The 14,033-nt window shown below is 35.0% G+C and overlaps 1 protein-coding gene across 5 annotated transcripts in view; it reads left to right on the forward strand.

The window, feature by feature from the left end:
• SUGCT (succinyl-CoA:glutarate-CoA transferase) overlaps window positions 1–14,033 on the forward strand; it is a 285,135-nt gene that overhangs the window by 113,088 nt on the left and 158,014 nt on the right. For 4 of the 5 annotated variants that reach the window (XR_015797729.1, XM_088150006.1, XM_088150007.1 and 1 more), the window contains exons 10-12: window positions 4,821–4,892; window positions 6,411–6,508; window positions 8,851–8,953. Coding sequence is in view for 4 of the 5 variants with exons in the window: in XM_088150006.1 (XP_088006132.1) it covers window positions 4,821–4,892; window positions 6,411–6,508; window positions 8,851–8,953 (273 nt within the window). In the remaining variant the exon portion in view is untranslated. Of the gene's footprint in view, window positions 1–4,820; window positions 4,893–6,410; window positions 6,509–8,850; window positions 8,954–12,871; window positions 13,014–14,033 lie in introns of all 5 variants that reach the window. The other variant, XM_088150004.1, reaches the window with a different exon arrangement.

The raw sequence follows: 14,033 nt of genomic DNA on the forward strand, positions 1-14,033 counted from the left end.
TTTCCAAATGTATCCCATCAAAATACTAACCAAGATTAACCCTGCTTACCTTTTGGAAATCAGTCAACAATGTGTATTCCATAAAAACATATCCAGAGTTCATAACTTCTTTTGTTGTAGGTCAGTTGAGAAGACTAGAAAAACTTTCTAAAGAAAGAAAAAAAGAACCAAAATAAACATATGACCATTACATAAGTTTATTGGAAAAGTTCTATAAAGGTTTGTCAATCCGGCATTCCTTTTCACAGAGTGAGCCAAATGCATGGAAGAGATCTGCATGCAGACCATAAAGGCAATAGCTCTGTGGCTGCCTCTGATGCTTGAAGAAACATCACAAGTAGTTATGGTTAGCATAACTTCACCAAGAATTATTATTTTTCTCTTTTACAGTCATCTAAATTGGAGCCACTATGTGCTGTGGGAAAGATTTCCTTATATGGGTCCTGAATCTTCTCTTAGCTTCTGTAGTCATGAGAAAGGGGAAAATGTTGCTAGCTAGTTTTTCATATCATTTGCAACTTTATCACATCCCATTTCCTTATAATTTTGTGTTCTTTCTTCTTAGGGAATTAATATTACCACTTGATCAATTGTCAACACCTTTCCCTATTTTTCTAACTATCATTTCTGAAGTGAAGTAACCAGTAGTTAATATTTCAAATGTGGCTGCACAATGTGCTTGCATAAAAGTACTATGATTCCTTTTCCTAATGGCATCTCTCCCTGTCTCTCTCTCTCTGTGTCTTTCTCTCTCTCTCTCTCTCACACACACACACTTTATGTACATGGTAGTATGCATGCTACTATTGTTGGCAACAGTTTTCCTCTGTGACATCACTTCCAGTAATAAAATATAAATCTAAGCACTATAAAAAGTTATGGTTTGTTTAATTACAAGGAGGGCATTAGTTTTTTATTAAAGAAATTGAAAGTTAAACACTACGATTGTTCAAAAGAATAACATTCCACAGAGCTTTTTAAAAAAAGATGTATTGGATAGACAGTAATAAAAGATGTATTTCTTTCCTTCAGTAATGCAGAATAATGTTCTGCAATTCTCTATAAATTGAAAGAGGATAACAGAGGGCTGTGTCCAGAGAAAAGCCTGCAGAAATGAGTGGAAGGAAGGTGACTGTGTCCTATCCTCTGTCTGGTGGCCCGTTCAGTCTTCCCAATAGTCTCCTAAAAAGTGCGATCATGGCAAATGAACTAAGCTATGGCAAAAGAGGAAAGAGGGTTTTCCTCAAGCTGAAAGTATAGTAGAAAAATGGACTTGATAAACCAATTACAACATTAAAAATAATTTAGTAAATCTTACAGCAAGAATCTCTATGTGTGTGCTATAATCCAGACTGTAAAACACAAGCTGACGTTGGAGCATATGTTACCAAGCTCAGTGGGATTGTTTCATTTCCCACCTCTGCTTTTTCTTGGCAGCAGTTTGTCTCGATGGCACCACATTTCATCTCTCTCACTGCTAAAGATATATTTCAGTTCAAAATCCCAAGACAACAAACCTTCAGCCTTTGGGATTGTCCAGATGTGATTCAGGTCCAGCTGTGAAATTAACATGCAGAACAAGCACTGATAGTATCACAGTTTTAATACAGTGGCTGAATTGCACATCTAGTGTCTTCTGTTTGCATTAGTTGTATTTGCAAAATTTACTTCTACTGAAAGTGCTGTGGTTAGGAGAATATGCTAATTGTGGACTTGCCGAAATATTACAGTGTTAGTTTTCTGTGCTTGGAATTGCCTATTTTACATTGTTAGAAGCAGGGGAAGACAGCCAAGGTTTTGTATAATATTTCTTTTTTAAAAATATTTTAATTCTGTCTTAAATCTTTAATTTTTCAAAATCCCATATTTATTATTGTGTAAGCACCTATGTAGGGACATACTAAAACAGGAAGGCTGTTGGAAGGTCTTTAAAGATATAGGGTAATAATTCTTTGAACTTCTGGTTCCATGGACACTGTTCATGGCCTCAGGACCTAGGAAGTCCTGACTATAGAAGTTTCTTGTCACTGACATTAAATAAAAGACATTTACATTCAACACCTGCTTAAACATGTCCTTAGTAATACATGTTGGATAGATATTGTTTGAAAATATACATATGTAAATGTACTTTTACATTTTACAGTACGTTCATACCCAAGATGGGAATCTTGAGGTCTAGAGTCAAAACAATCTGCAGTCAATTTTCCTCCCAAGGAAAGCAGAGGATTTCTCTGTTGTTTCAACTGTTTGCCAAATGCATGAGTCTATGCTTTGGAAATCAAGATAGGGCTGGAATAGACAGGTAAAGATCCTAATGATCTGGTGCTATGTAATTATATCTGAAAGCTAGACCATTGGGAGTCTCCAAACAAGAAGTAATGAACTATGTGGTCTTTTTGAAGTGATAATAGTGGAAAGGAGTTGGACATCTCATCTTTTGAAAATTCTATCACTGCATGTTGTATGCTAAGCAAATACAGCATAAATACATTTCCTAGTTTGTATAAGTTGGGTGAGAATAATGTTTTATTCCATCCTAGTGGTATTACTTTGACTTCAACTAAGGCAAAAGTTGTTCGTATAGATTATTACTCTTAATGTTCCTGAAGTTGGAGAGGCTTAGTCCCTATTCTGCTCTTAATTTCAAAATCCTCCACCTCCAGCAGTGAGTTTACCATAAGATACAAAAGACACATTTAACAGTGCTATTGAGCAGTAATAATGTTGAAGTAGACAATGGTTTCCCTCCATAAAATTGTTCATATTTGGAGTAGAACGGCACCTCAGTAGAAAGGAAGCAAAGGCCTCTCACATCAGTTTTATCTTTCAGATGGTATGTGGCACAGATACTATCTAAAAACATAGTTGGAGGATAAAACTCTATTGGATCTAAGTAACTCAGCTAAACTCAGTGGGACAAGTTAATCATCACAACTTGCATCTTGCTGAGATAAATGGAAACTAATTTCAACAAGCTTCATTGGTTTAATCCAATAAATGTGAGGCATTATTGTATTAAATGGGACTTTTGTGTACTAATCATGAACAGAATTTTAAAATGAAAACTACACAAAGAAAGAACTTATTGGCTTATATGAAGAAATATTACTGCATTAAGTTAAAATGCTTCACTGTGATTGGTAGCAATTTATTGAAATCATTAAAATCCACTGGCATGTTGTCGTCTATTTCTTTTATACAACGAGGTTTCTGTAACCAGAGAATAATCTATGTGGCCTGCAGGCTGTCTATGTGTGTACATCCATAGGCCATGAATGAAACTATTGTTGGGAGTTCTAAATATTACCAGTGCTATGCCAGTAAAGTTTGCAGGTTTCTGCCTTATTAGCAACAATAACTGGCAAATAGCCATCAGGTTTTTGTAGTTGTTTTAATTTGTTGACTTGTTTTGTTTCGTGCTGGGTAGCCCAGAATAGCTTTTCAGTGTAGAAGGGACCTGCTTATCTTCTTTTGATAGTCTTGCTGACTACAGCTCACACAGAAGTTGCATTTATCAGAGTTTAGAATTTAGCCACTTAATTCTATACTTGTCCCAAAATCACCAAAGCAGGAAAATCCTTAAATACTTAATGAGATCAGCGTTGGGAGCATAAAAATCTAAACATAAGCTGAATGCTGCTGTTTGTCTGTCTGGTGTTTACAAAGTAATTGCCATAAGTAAACAATTGTATCTTTGCTTTAATGAGATTGTAGAGGTTGTCCATAAAGAATGTCAGCTATGCATGCTTTCAGTATGTCTCACTGAGGAAACAGGTTGTGGAAAAGCAAGATATTTGAAGGTGATGTAAAGGAAGGGTTACTCCTCCAGTGTGCCAACTCATCACCACTTACTGTCTATTAAGCAGGTATTTGCATTTGTTTTAAACCTCTCAAAACACCTGTAATCACTAGTGACAGTGCAACCAAAGAAATCTGTGTAGATAAGTGAGATCACTTATATTGTGTGACAGCCTTTCAGCCCTATTATCTATCTTAAGTTCAAAGATTCTTCCAGTTTAAAGATCTCATTTAAAATGTAATCGATGAGTCCTTCAGTTCAGTTGGACGGGAAAGGGAGAGACAACTCCCATTCACATTTATTTGTCAGTGGACAGTCACTGGAATGCATCAGAGCAAGGATGAAAAAAGAAAGTCCTGTTGAATCAGTAATTCCTGCATCACATAGATCAAATGATGACACAGTATTGAATGACTTGTACTAATGCATGAACATAACCACTTAAATTCATTATATTTGAGGGAGTATTAAGTGATATGAAAACTCTTCCTGATTGTGATGGCTCATTCATAGACGTACACATTATCACAAAGCTTCATCACAACGGTCTGGTTATCAAGTGATGCATGTGCCTATGTGGACCATCTTTTAGTGAGCTTGCTGCCTTATGACTTTATCATCTAAATGTCAGTATGTTCATATATCTGCATAATATGTAGTTCTGATGAAAATCTCTAAAACCCAAGATGCATAATCTTCTTGTTAGCATATAAAATAATAAGTTGTTTAATTTTTTTCTTAGTAGGAGCTAAATAAAAAAAGCTGTTTAAACAATTGAGCTGCATCTGGGGGAATGGTTTTGTAATGATCTCACAAAACAGTAAACCAGGACATAAAATTTCAGTTACACTTTGTAATCAGACTGTTAGGTTTTGTAAATGTTGACTTACCTGCAGAAATATGAGTCTGAATGAAAGTGGCATGTGTAAGTAACTGATGGTGCAGGAAAAGGGAAAAAAAAGATTATTAATGTAATGCTTGTGTTGATTACAGTTTAATCTGTCTTTTCATTTTCTAGGCTTTCAGAACAAAAGATGGATATATTGTGGTAGGAGCAGGAAATGATCAACAGTTTGCCACTGTTTGCAAGGTATGGTATTCAGAGAACAAATAAAATAACAGATCTTTAAATAAACTGTTTCTCTGACTTGATAGCAGCTTGTTCAAAAAGAGACAATAGGTCAAATGCAGTGGCTTAAAAGGGACTGTAGTGTGAAGAAATTCTCTGGAAGACATGACATGAAAATCTGGTGGTGTTTATACTTGCATCATTTAGGATTAAAAGTTCACCTGGAAGTCTACCTAAATCCCATCATCTGGAGGAGAAAATGGCTGATGTCAGGTTGATTGGGAACAAGTTATTAACATTTCCAGCACAAAGAATGAATGCCCATCACAAAATCTGCATATGTTAGACAGCTAATCGTGTATTATAAATAGTGATGAAACTATTTACAATACGAACAAGAAACATTGTTTTGGGTCATGTACACTTAGTATGATCAATCTATAGAATCCTACCCAAATGTATGGTACATGAGGACTTACTTATGGGCTTCACTGAAGTGTGCCAGGCCCAAGTGGTTCCCATCATAAGATAAATCCATGGTCCTCCCTTGCAGATCAAAGGGTAAGAATTCATTTTAAAAAGACGACTGCATTTCCTCTTATTTAAGTGTGACTGTAGTCTTGGAATCTTTGGAACTGGGTGGCTGTCTTCTTCTGCAGCATAACACATTCTGAACTCTCCTCTGTTTTGGGAGCACAGTAGAAAGTGAAAGAGCTATTTAGAGTGCATTCTGTGCAATTAACACCTTTAGCTCATTGAGTGCTAGCATTTTTGTCCTAGCATCCTTATTTAGACAAAATGATCAGCCAGGATTTTGAGGAATCCTTGGTTATGGTGAACATGTTTGTGACCTGAGAGTTCCTGCTGGCTCCTGCAAATGTTATATTAATCAGGAGCAGTTTATTTAGCATTCTGTCATCTTAAGGGGCGCTCTTAGGCTGCTGCTTTCAACCTAGGATTTGCATTTCTTTTTCTCATTACAAATTCTGCTTTGTCTGGAAGCAAGAAAGCAGAATCTGCTCTTTGGTTTATTTAGCAGCTGTCCTAATGGCTATCCAAGTGGCAAATTGACTGCATATACCAATACCGTTTTTCATTTCTTCAGAAACATGGTCTTTTGTTCCATGAAACACTTCTAATGTAGGCTGAAGAGGTTTGTATTAGTAACCTTAGTAGTAACCTTACTAGAATAAAAACTTAATAATTCAAAATTATCAGCACAGTGGCATATCTAATATTGTTATATACACATTTTTAGGATTATTTTGTCTGATTTGTAGAAATGGCTTTGTAAATGCAGAATGAAATGTCATGGTAGAAATATTTGAAATAAATAAATGAATGAAATATAGCTGGGAGTTTGGAATAACCATACATATAAACGTGTTATAAAGAGTGTGGTTTTATTTATTCAAAGAAAATTATGTTTGAGGGTTAGGGTTAGGGTTATCATCCTAATCATCCTCTTACCTTAAAGACCAATGCACAGAACTTTCTCTGGCATTATGTTCCTGAATGTATTTGTCTCGTTTGATTTAGATCCTCAGTTTGCCTGAAATCATTCATGACCCCAAATACAAAAATAACCAGCAGCGAGTAGTAAATAGGAAAGAACTTATTGGAATTTTGTCAGCCAGGTAGGTCCTCAGCATTTAATACTTAAATGTTTATTTTGCAAATTTATTTCCCAGCTTAATCATTCTGGGCTTTCTGCATGTATGTGTATGTGTGTAGGTGAATAATATCATGCAAAGAATGTTTAAGCTTTTTTGACATGGGGTACCATTAATGGCGGAGCAATGTATACTTAATAAAAGCATCAGATATCAAATGTTTCTTCAAAGCAGTGTCCTGGAATTAATCTTGTCTTGAGCAAGATTGCATATAGGCATACTAGGAAAAAAATTAAAATGATAAAAATAGTAAAGGGAAGAAAACAAACAAACAAACAAACAAACAAGAAATAACAAACCTGGGAATGCTTATACACACACAGACACACACAGACAGACACACACATGTAGCCTAAAGGGAAAATATGAATTCCATAATTTTTTCCAAAAGATAGATAAATGGAGATACTCTGTAAGGAAAAGCTTTGTTAAAATGGCTAAGACATAAAAACGTAAATAAAACTATCCTTCATTATATAGTTTCATTTTTCAGCCAGTGCAACTTTCCATCCATTTAAATTACATTAATCCAAAGGAAGAAGTAATTTAACCTTGAAATTTTTGCAGTGGTATATCTGACAAATAACTTTTAAAAAAAGGATTAATTTATTATTATTGCTCCAGTTTGGGGAAGTATGAGCAGTAATCAGTGATTGAATTACTAAAAATTGCTGATTAATTTTTCCAAGTTCATCTAAAAAAATTAACCAAAATGAGTAACTAAATGAAAGTTGCCAGCAAAGATGGCAATATGTACCAATTTGATTATAACCCTTCCAAACCAAGCTGAATAGAGCTGTTCACAACTAGAGCAGCCCATCATTCCAGAAAATAAATAAATCTAAAAAGTTTACATTTAATGTACTTAAATTGTAAATGTAGAGGAGTATAGTACTGTTTATCTTTATGGTCAGTTAATGATGATTTTCTGAAATAGGTGTAAAAGGAACTCAATTACCTCAGGACACTCCAATTAATTTGAGTTCGGATCCAACTCTTCTTTCCAGACCTTTCTAATGTCTCATTCATAACACACACACACACACACACACACACACACATGTCTCATTCAGATATATAGATATAGATATATATGAAAGTTTTATATTTTTAAGATTGTCTGTGCTTGGCTCTAACAGGAGTAAAAGAAACCCATTACTTCTCATCAGTTTCACCTTTCCATGTTTTCCCATACATAATTCCATTCAGTTTCCATATTTCTTACAAGCAGAGAATATATATATATATGTATTTTGAAATAGTCAAGAACTGTGTTTCAGATATTCCATGGAAAACTAAGTCCAGGTCTGTATATTCAACTGAAAGCTATCAGTCATCCCATTAAGAAATTAGTAAAAATTTGAACTCCTCAAACTTCATTCAGGGTGGTTGCCAAAAAGCAGTAATTCTGGCTTTTCATGATATGCAAACAGGGGCCTCTGATTCTAAAATACTACTGGAAAAGACTGCTTTACAGTGTAATCTTATACAAGTACTCTAAAATATATTCCTTTATATTCAGTGGCATTGACATGCAGGATTGCAGCCCTAATATTCCTTCATGTTTGTGTTTGTTCAGAAGGGTGCATGAATTGCTACTACCAGTAACTCTTTCTTGCAAGGATGAAGTCACATTGTACTAACAAAAACAGGATATGTGTATCTAACAATGTGAATATGATAATAAAGTATAATTATATAAGCAGTCCTGAGAAAGCAATCCAATAAAACAGTGGAATTTTGGTTCATACAGGATAAGGATAATGTATCTGATCCACAACCGGATGACCCTGGGACAAATATTACAGTCATACAACATATAAACATGTAATCAATATTGTTATCTGACCAACAATTGCGGTTCTTAATTGGGACATGTGTTTCAGATGTAGCAGAGGAGAAAACTTTGTGAGACTTTGAATTGGATCATTGTGTTTAAAAATAGAACAGTTTTTTCATGTATGTGGTTCTTAACCACATCACATCTATCTCTTTTTGTTGTTGTTGTTGTGAAAAACTAAAACATGAAATAAAAATGTGAAGCTCATTACTGTAATTAAGAATGGGAGGAAATATACTGGCTTATATTTGAAACTTCTGATAATTTTGGTTTGCATCGCTGCTGGCTTGCATCAGAAAATCAGATAGGATTGTAAGTCAGTCTAACCATGATTTTTGCCTCAAGGCTTGGTTTTCCCCATTTCTGAGGAACATGTGCAGAACATTTTTACTGCATTATTGACTGCTTGGGTAGTAGCTATTTTTTAAAAAATGCATTTTTATTCTTTTTTCCTATTTATTCCTAGGTTCTTGGAAGAAGAGACCTCCAAATGGCTAGACCTCTTTGAAGGCAGTGGAGTTCCATATGGTCCAATCAACAGCATGAAGCAGGTGTTCTCAGATCCTCAGGTCAGTTACCTTGGAAACACTTTTACATATGTTTTTTCAAATGTTCAATTTACCCAATGTTACTTTAATTACTATCACTGCTACTATTAATTATGTAATCAATTTCATACATATCCCATCTTTTCTCTGAGAACTCAAAGCAGCCTACTTTTATTCCCTCAACAACCTTGTGATATAGGTTGGGCTGAGAGCAAATGACTATTATAAAGTCACCAGATGATCTTTGTGGTTGAGCGGAGACATGAATTGTGGTCTCCCCAGTCCAAATCCAACATCACTTTGGTGGTAGGACAGTAAATAAATAACTTACTATAGGCATTGTCCAAGTCAAATTTTAGAAAAATAAAAATTTTCTGAAAAAAAGCCAACACTTTTATTTGTATCATAGGGTAGTCTGTTAGGTCTTAAACCACATTCTGATGATGTTTCGTTCAGGTCTTTGCATTATAAACATTAGGCTGACTGGTCTTGTTCAAGTCTGGGCTTGCCATTCTAAATCCAGTAATGCAATCTAGAGTGTTTAAATTTGCTGGCTGTTGGCTTCGATGATTCATAATGCTAGACATATAAAATGTAGTTACTTTTGCAGTTAACTCTATTTGAAAAGGTCAAGTTTAAATATATTAATGTATTTATAATGGACAAAAGTAAGATCTTTATCGATGGAGATCTCACAAATAGGAGTAATGAAACAGAGATTCTCATTAATACTTTCATTTTACCTAAAATACTATTGATAAATATACTTTCATACTTGAAAAGCTTAGCCTCTTTTTTTCTTGATGAGTTTCATTTGATGTTGCTGCTAATTTTTAAGTTTTAATGACAGGAGGCTGCATTTTTAGAGATTAAATGAACAAAATTTTTATTTGTCTCTTATCATTCATCCCTCAATTGTTAACATTGTTTACATTAATAAGAAAGCATTGATACAATATTTTCTCTTTTATATCTTGAGATGTGACCCATACTACTAAGAATATCTCACAAAACCTGTTGGATATGTTGTTCTGAAACCAGGAACTTTGTTAACTATGTTGTCTTCAAATTACTCAGATCTATATTTAGCAGCAATTGCTTTTTAATGTGAATATTTTATTGACAACTTACCAGCCACAGTAAATAGTAAGAACTAAAGCAAAAAATAGAGGCACCTTTAAGCTAAATAAAAACTCCTCTGCCTGCATTCAGAACAGAACAAAGAAATGCATAATAGAGAAAAAAGTCAGTAATACATTAGAATTGTTGTAGAATAAGGATTCCACAGCCAATAAACAGAAGATGCTAAACATTAAAGAGAAAAAAAATATATTGCTACCATACTGTAGAGCCTGCCCTACAAGACAGGTGACAGTGATTAAAAGTTACAGTGTTTGTAATTTCAAAGACAAGCATAACATGATGCTTTTTTAAAAAAAATTGGCTACATATATGTTATTACCTTATATAGCAAAGCATTACCTTGTTGCAACACATACACTCCCCAAATAGTCATTAAGAAGCTGAGTTGTTGTTGTAAAAATGCTGAATTGTCCTTTTTTTCCTATTTTGAAGCCCCCTGGACATGTATACTGAATTTGTAGCAGTTGTTTTTGTGTGTGTGACATGCTTGTCTGGAGGGCCTTCATTGGTTAGAATTTATTTCTATAAAATGGGAGGTGCCGCCTCATCATTTATGGGAAGAGGGAATACAGTGAGAACCTTGCCTGCATGAGTAAGAAAGCCAATTTTCCCACATTGTAACTTCCCAGATATTTAAGCCTCAAATTTTGAACACTGATATGCAGGTAATTTTACAAGTATTTATATCTACTGTGATGATAAGGCAGTGATTAATTATGTGTGCAACAGGCTGAAAAGGTGAATATTTATAACTTTGTGAAAGGTGAAATTTAAATATTATACTGGGTAAAATTTAAATATTATACTGGGAGTAAGGCAGCTTCTTTCAGGGACTTATACTGTAATGATGACATACTTTATGTATTGGTTTTACTTATCACTCACTCAACTTCTAAATTTATGATAAGGGCCCTGAATTCCTTCAGTATTTTCAATCTACCCTCTCTCCCCCTTTCCACCACTTGATATTCTCCATCATTAGGCCTTTTTCACACCCTAATATTTTCTGTGATTCGTGATATGATAAGGCCACATCTGTTCACTGAGAGAGGAAAACATATGCCCACCAGATAGTCCAAATGAAATAACCACATTTGTATGGATTGTAATTTGAAGTAAAATTGTCTCTTTATATTAGATAACACACACATACACACATATGCCTGCCCAGTGGGAAATCTGTCCTATGGTAATTAAACTGTATAACATGAAATACAATAAAAATAAAATTAAAAATCCACAAGTAAACACAGTTAACAATTTAAGCAGTCATAGAAAAAGGGAAACCAAATTACTAACAGTGGAGGCCTTCTTAGATGTGACAGTTTCCAGAAGTTGGGAAGGACAGGACTAAATTTTTCTACCCTGGGAGAGAGGGGTAATGTTTGGTTACTACCTAACATAAGCAACCATCTACAATAACCACTTCAGGTAGCAAGACAAAGACAAAATGCTTTCACATCACTTACATGAATATGTATTCTGTGGGTTGCATCCAGATTAAGTTAGCAATGCTTTAATTAGAAAGAAGTAAAATTTAGTAGAGTATGCTTTCTTCCAATCCATTTTTTAAAATTAAGAAATGACATATAGAAGTTGCTATAACTTTCTGTTGAGATCACATACTCAAAAGAATTGATCTGACTTTCAAATGAGTTTAGGCGTTCAAAGTGGAGCTACCACACTTTAATGGCAGATTTGATTAAGCAGAAAGTAATTAGTTATATTTAAATATTTAAAGTATTTGGTTTTCTGACAGATGTTTAGTTTCTTGATTGGCAATAGCAAAACAATGAAAAATGAATGGATCTGGAACATATGCAAAATGTACTTTTTGATTCCCTTGCATACTGTTAACATATATCTACATATATTTATTAGTATAAGGCGTGGTTTTCTAGCCCATTTGATATCTCACCATTTAAAAGAAAAGTCTCCCTTGAGTTAAGCTTAGTTCCTGATATTCATGTTGTTATTGGGTTTAATTTTGGAAGGGATTTGGGAAATGATTGCAAGACTTAAAGGAGTAGAATAATGACGCTTACTGTTTCTTAGTTCAGTTCTGAGTCACTAGGACTTTTCCCTGAGACTGCTTGGATGTTTGCCTCCTTGCTCCATTTCTGTCTTTTGTCTCTGCAACTAAGTTTACTATCAGAAGGTAGCACACTTAAATCCAAGAGCAATATCTTGTTCATTTTTTCTGTTTGTTTTAGAGCTCTGTCTTACCCCAGGTTTTAATTTTTCTCTTTTGAAGCTTGGAGAGAAGCAAAATTCTCAGTGTTTATTTTTTAAAAAGCAATACTTTCTGTTTTATATTCTCGGAACGTGTCAGAGATAGACAAGTATCTAGTGAGAGAATCACAAACAGTGTAATGTTCCTTACATCATCGTAACATTACTTCTTTCCTGTTGAAGCTTTACAGGAAAAAAGGACTTTGTGGTAGTGAAAATGTCAGCTATAAATTGTGTTTGTGTATATGCAAGTGATAATTGAAAACTCAAGAAAAACTAAAGAACCAGGTAACTGGCTCTGATCATTCTTGCACATAAAAGTGAAAAAGGGAAAAAACAACAACAACCAAATCCAAATAGTTCATCCTTGCAGATGGAAAGCTGAATGAAAAGAAGGCAATTTATGCTTTTGTTCTTCAAGCACTGGAATTTCATGTAATTGTATTGTGTAGGGAATATTTTCCATGAAGTGCAGAACCCAACGTCCATCCTAAAGTAGTACAATACTATATATATACAGTGGTACCTCTAGTTACGAATGCCCCTCCTTACGAATTTTTCAAGATACGACCAGATCCGGCCCCAAAAATTTACCTCGACATGCGAACTCCGCCTCTACTTACAAACCGGATCCACGGCCATTTTCCCTCCTGCCACGCGGGCGCGGCTTCCTGTGGGCGAGATCGCGGTAGCAAGGAGACGTTCGGTGAGGCTTGTGGTGTGTTTTGTGGCGTTTGGAAGGGTTTTGTGGCGTTTGGAAGGTTTTTGAGGTTTAAAAATAAAATGCATATGTATCAGAACTGTTTAGCTGTATTTACATTGAACCTTATGGGGGAAATTTACCTTGGGGTGCGACCAAATTCGGAGGGCAGATTAGCCGTATTTACACTGAACCTTATGGGGAAATTTGCCTCGTGGTGCGACCAAATTCGGAGGGCGGAACGGATTACATTGAACCGTATTTACATTGAACCTTATGGGAAACTTTACCTCGACTTGAGACCAACTCGAGTTACAACCAGAGTCACGGAACGGATTAAGTTCGTAACTAGAGGTACCACTGTGTGTGTGTGTGTGTGTGTATCATTCTAATATACACACACACACACACACACATACATAGTATTTATTTTTAGCATGGATATTCAGAGTTTTATCAGATTGTGTCTGGTTATCATGGCACAGACATTGTTGGTGGATTGGATTCTTTCTTTCTTTTAAAGCTAAGCATTTTCAAAATCTGTTCCACAGTTTTAGGAGACTCTTTCAAACAGTTTTGGAAGTTGTACAAAAGTGAAAGCACTGGGGAAAAAAAGAAGATAGATCTGAATATTTTAATGTGGGGTTGAGTGTGGTCCCCAGTTGTGGAAAAAACGATGAACATATTAAATGAAGGCAATTTAACAATTTTATATGTTTGGTTAACATATAAGACAGATATTATGTAGAACATTTGTCAATTAAGTACATTACAATGATGCTGGCCATTTTCATGCAGTTTTTTTATAGCCAGGCTTTTCCAAACTTTCCATTTTTTAATCAAGCCAAGATTTGTGGATTTCCATTAAAGGAATTCCCAACAATCTTTAAATCAGACTTTCTCAATCTGGGGCTTTCCAGATGTTGTAGGGACTACAACTGCCAGAATCCCCTGCCAGCATGACTTTGCTGGCTAGAAGTAGTTGTAGTCCTAACACATCTGGAGGGTATTGGGTTGGAAAATGCT

The sequence above is a fragment of the Python bivittatus genome, unplaced genomic scaffold, assembly GCF_059951505.1.
Source record: "Python bivittatus isolate LINGU-HERP-01145 unplaced genomic scaffold, Pbiv_v1 ctg000610_np1212, whole genome shotgun sequence".
NCBI classification, from domain to species: domain Eukaryota; kingdom Metazoa; phylum Chordata; class Lepidosauria; order Squamata; family Pythonidae; genus Python; species Python bivittatus.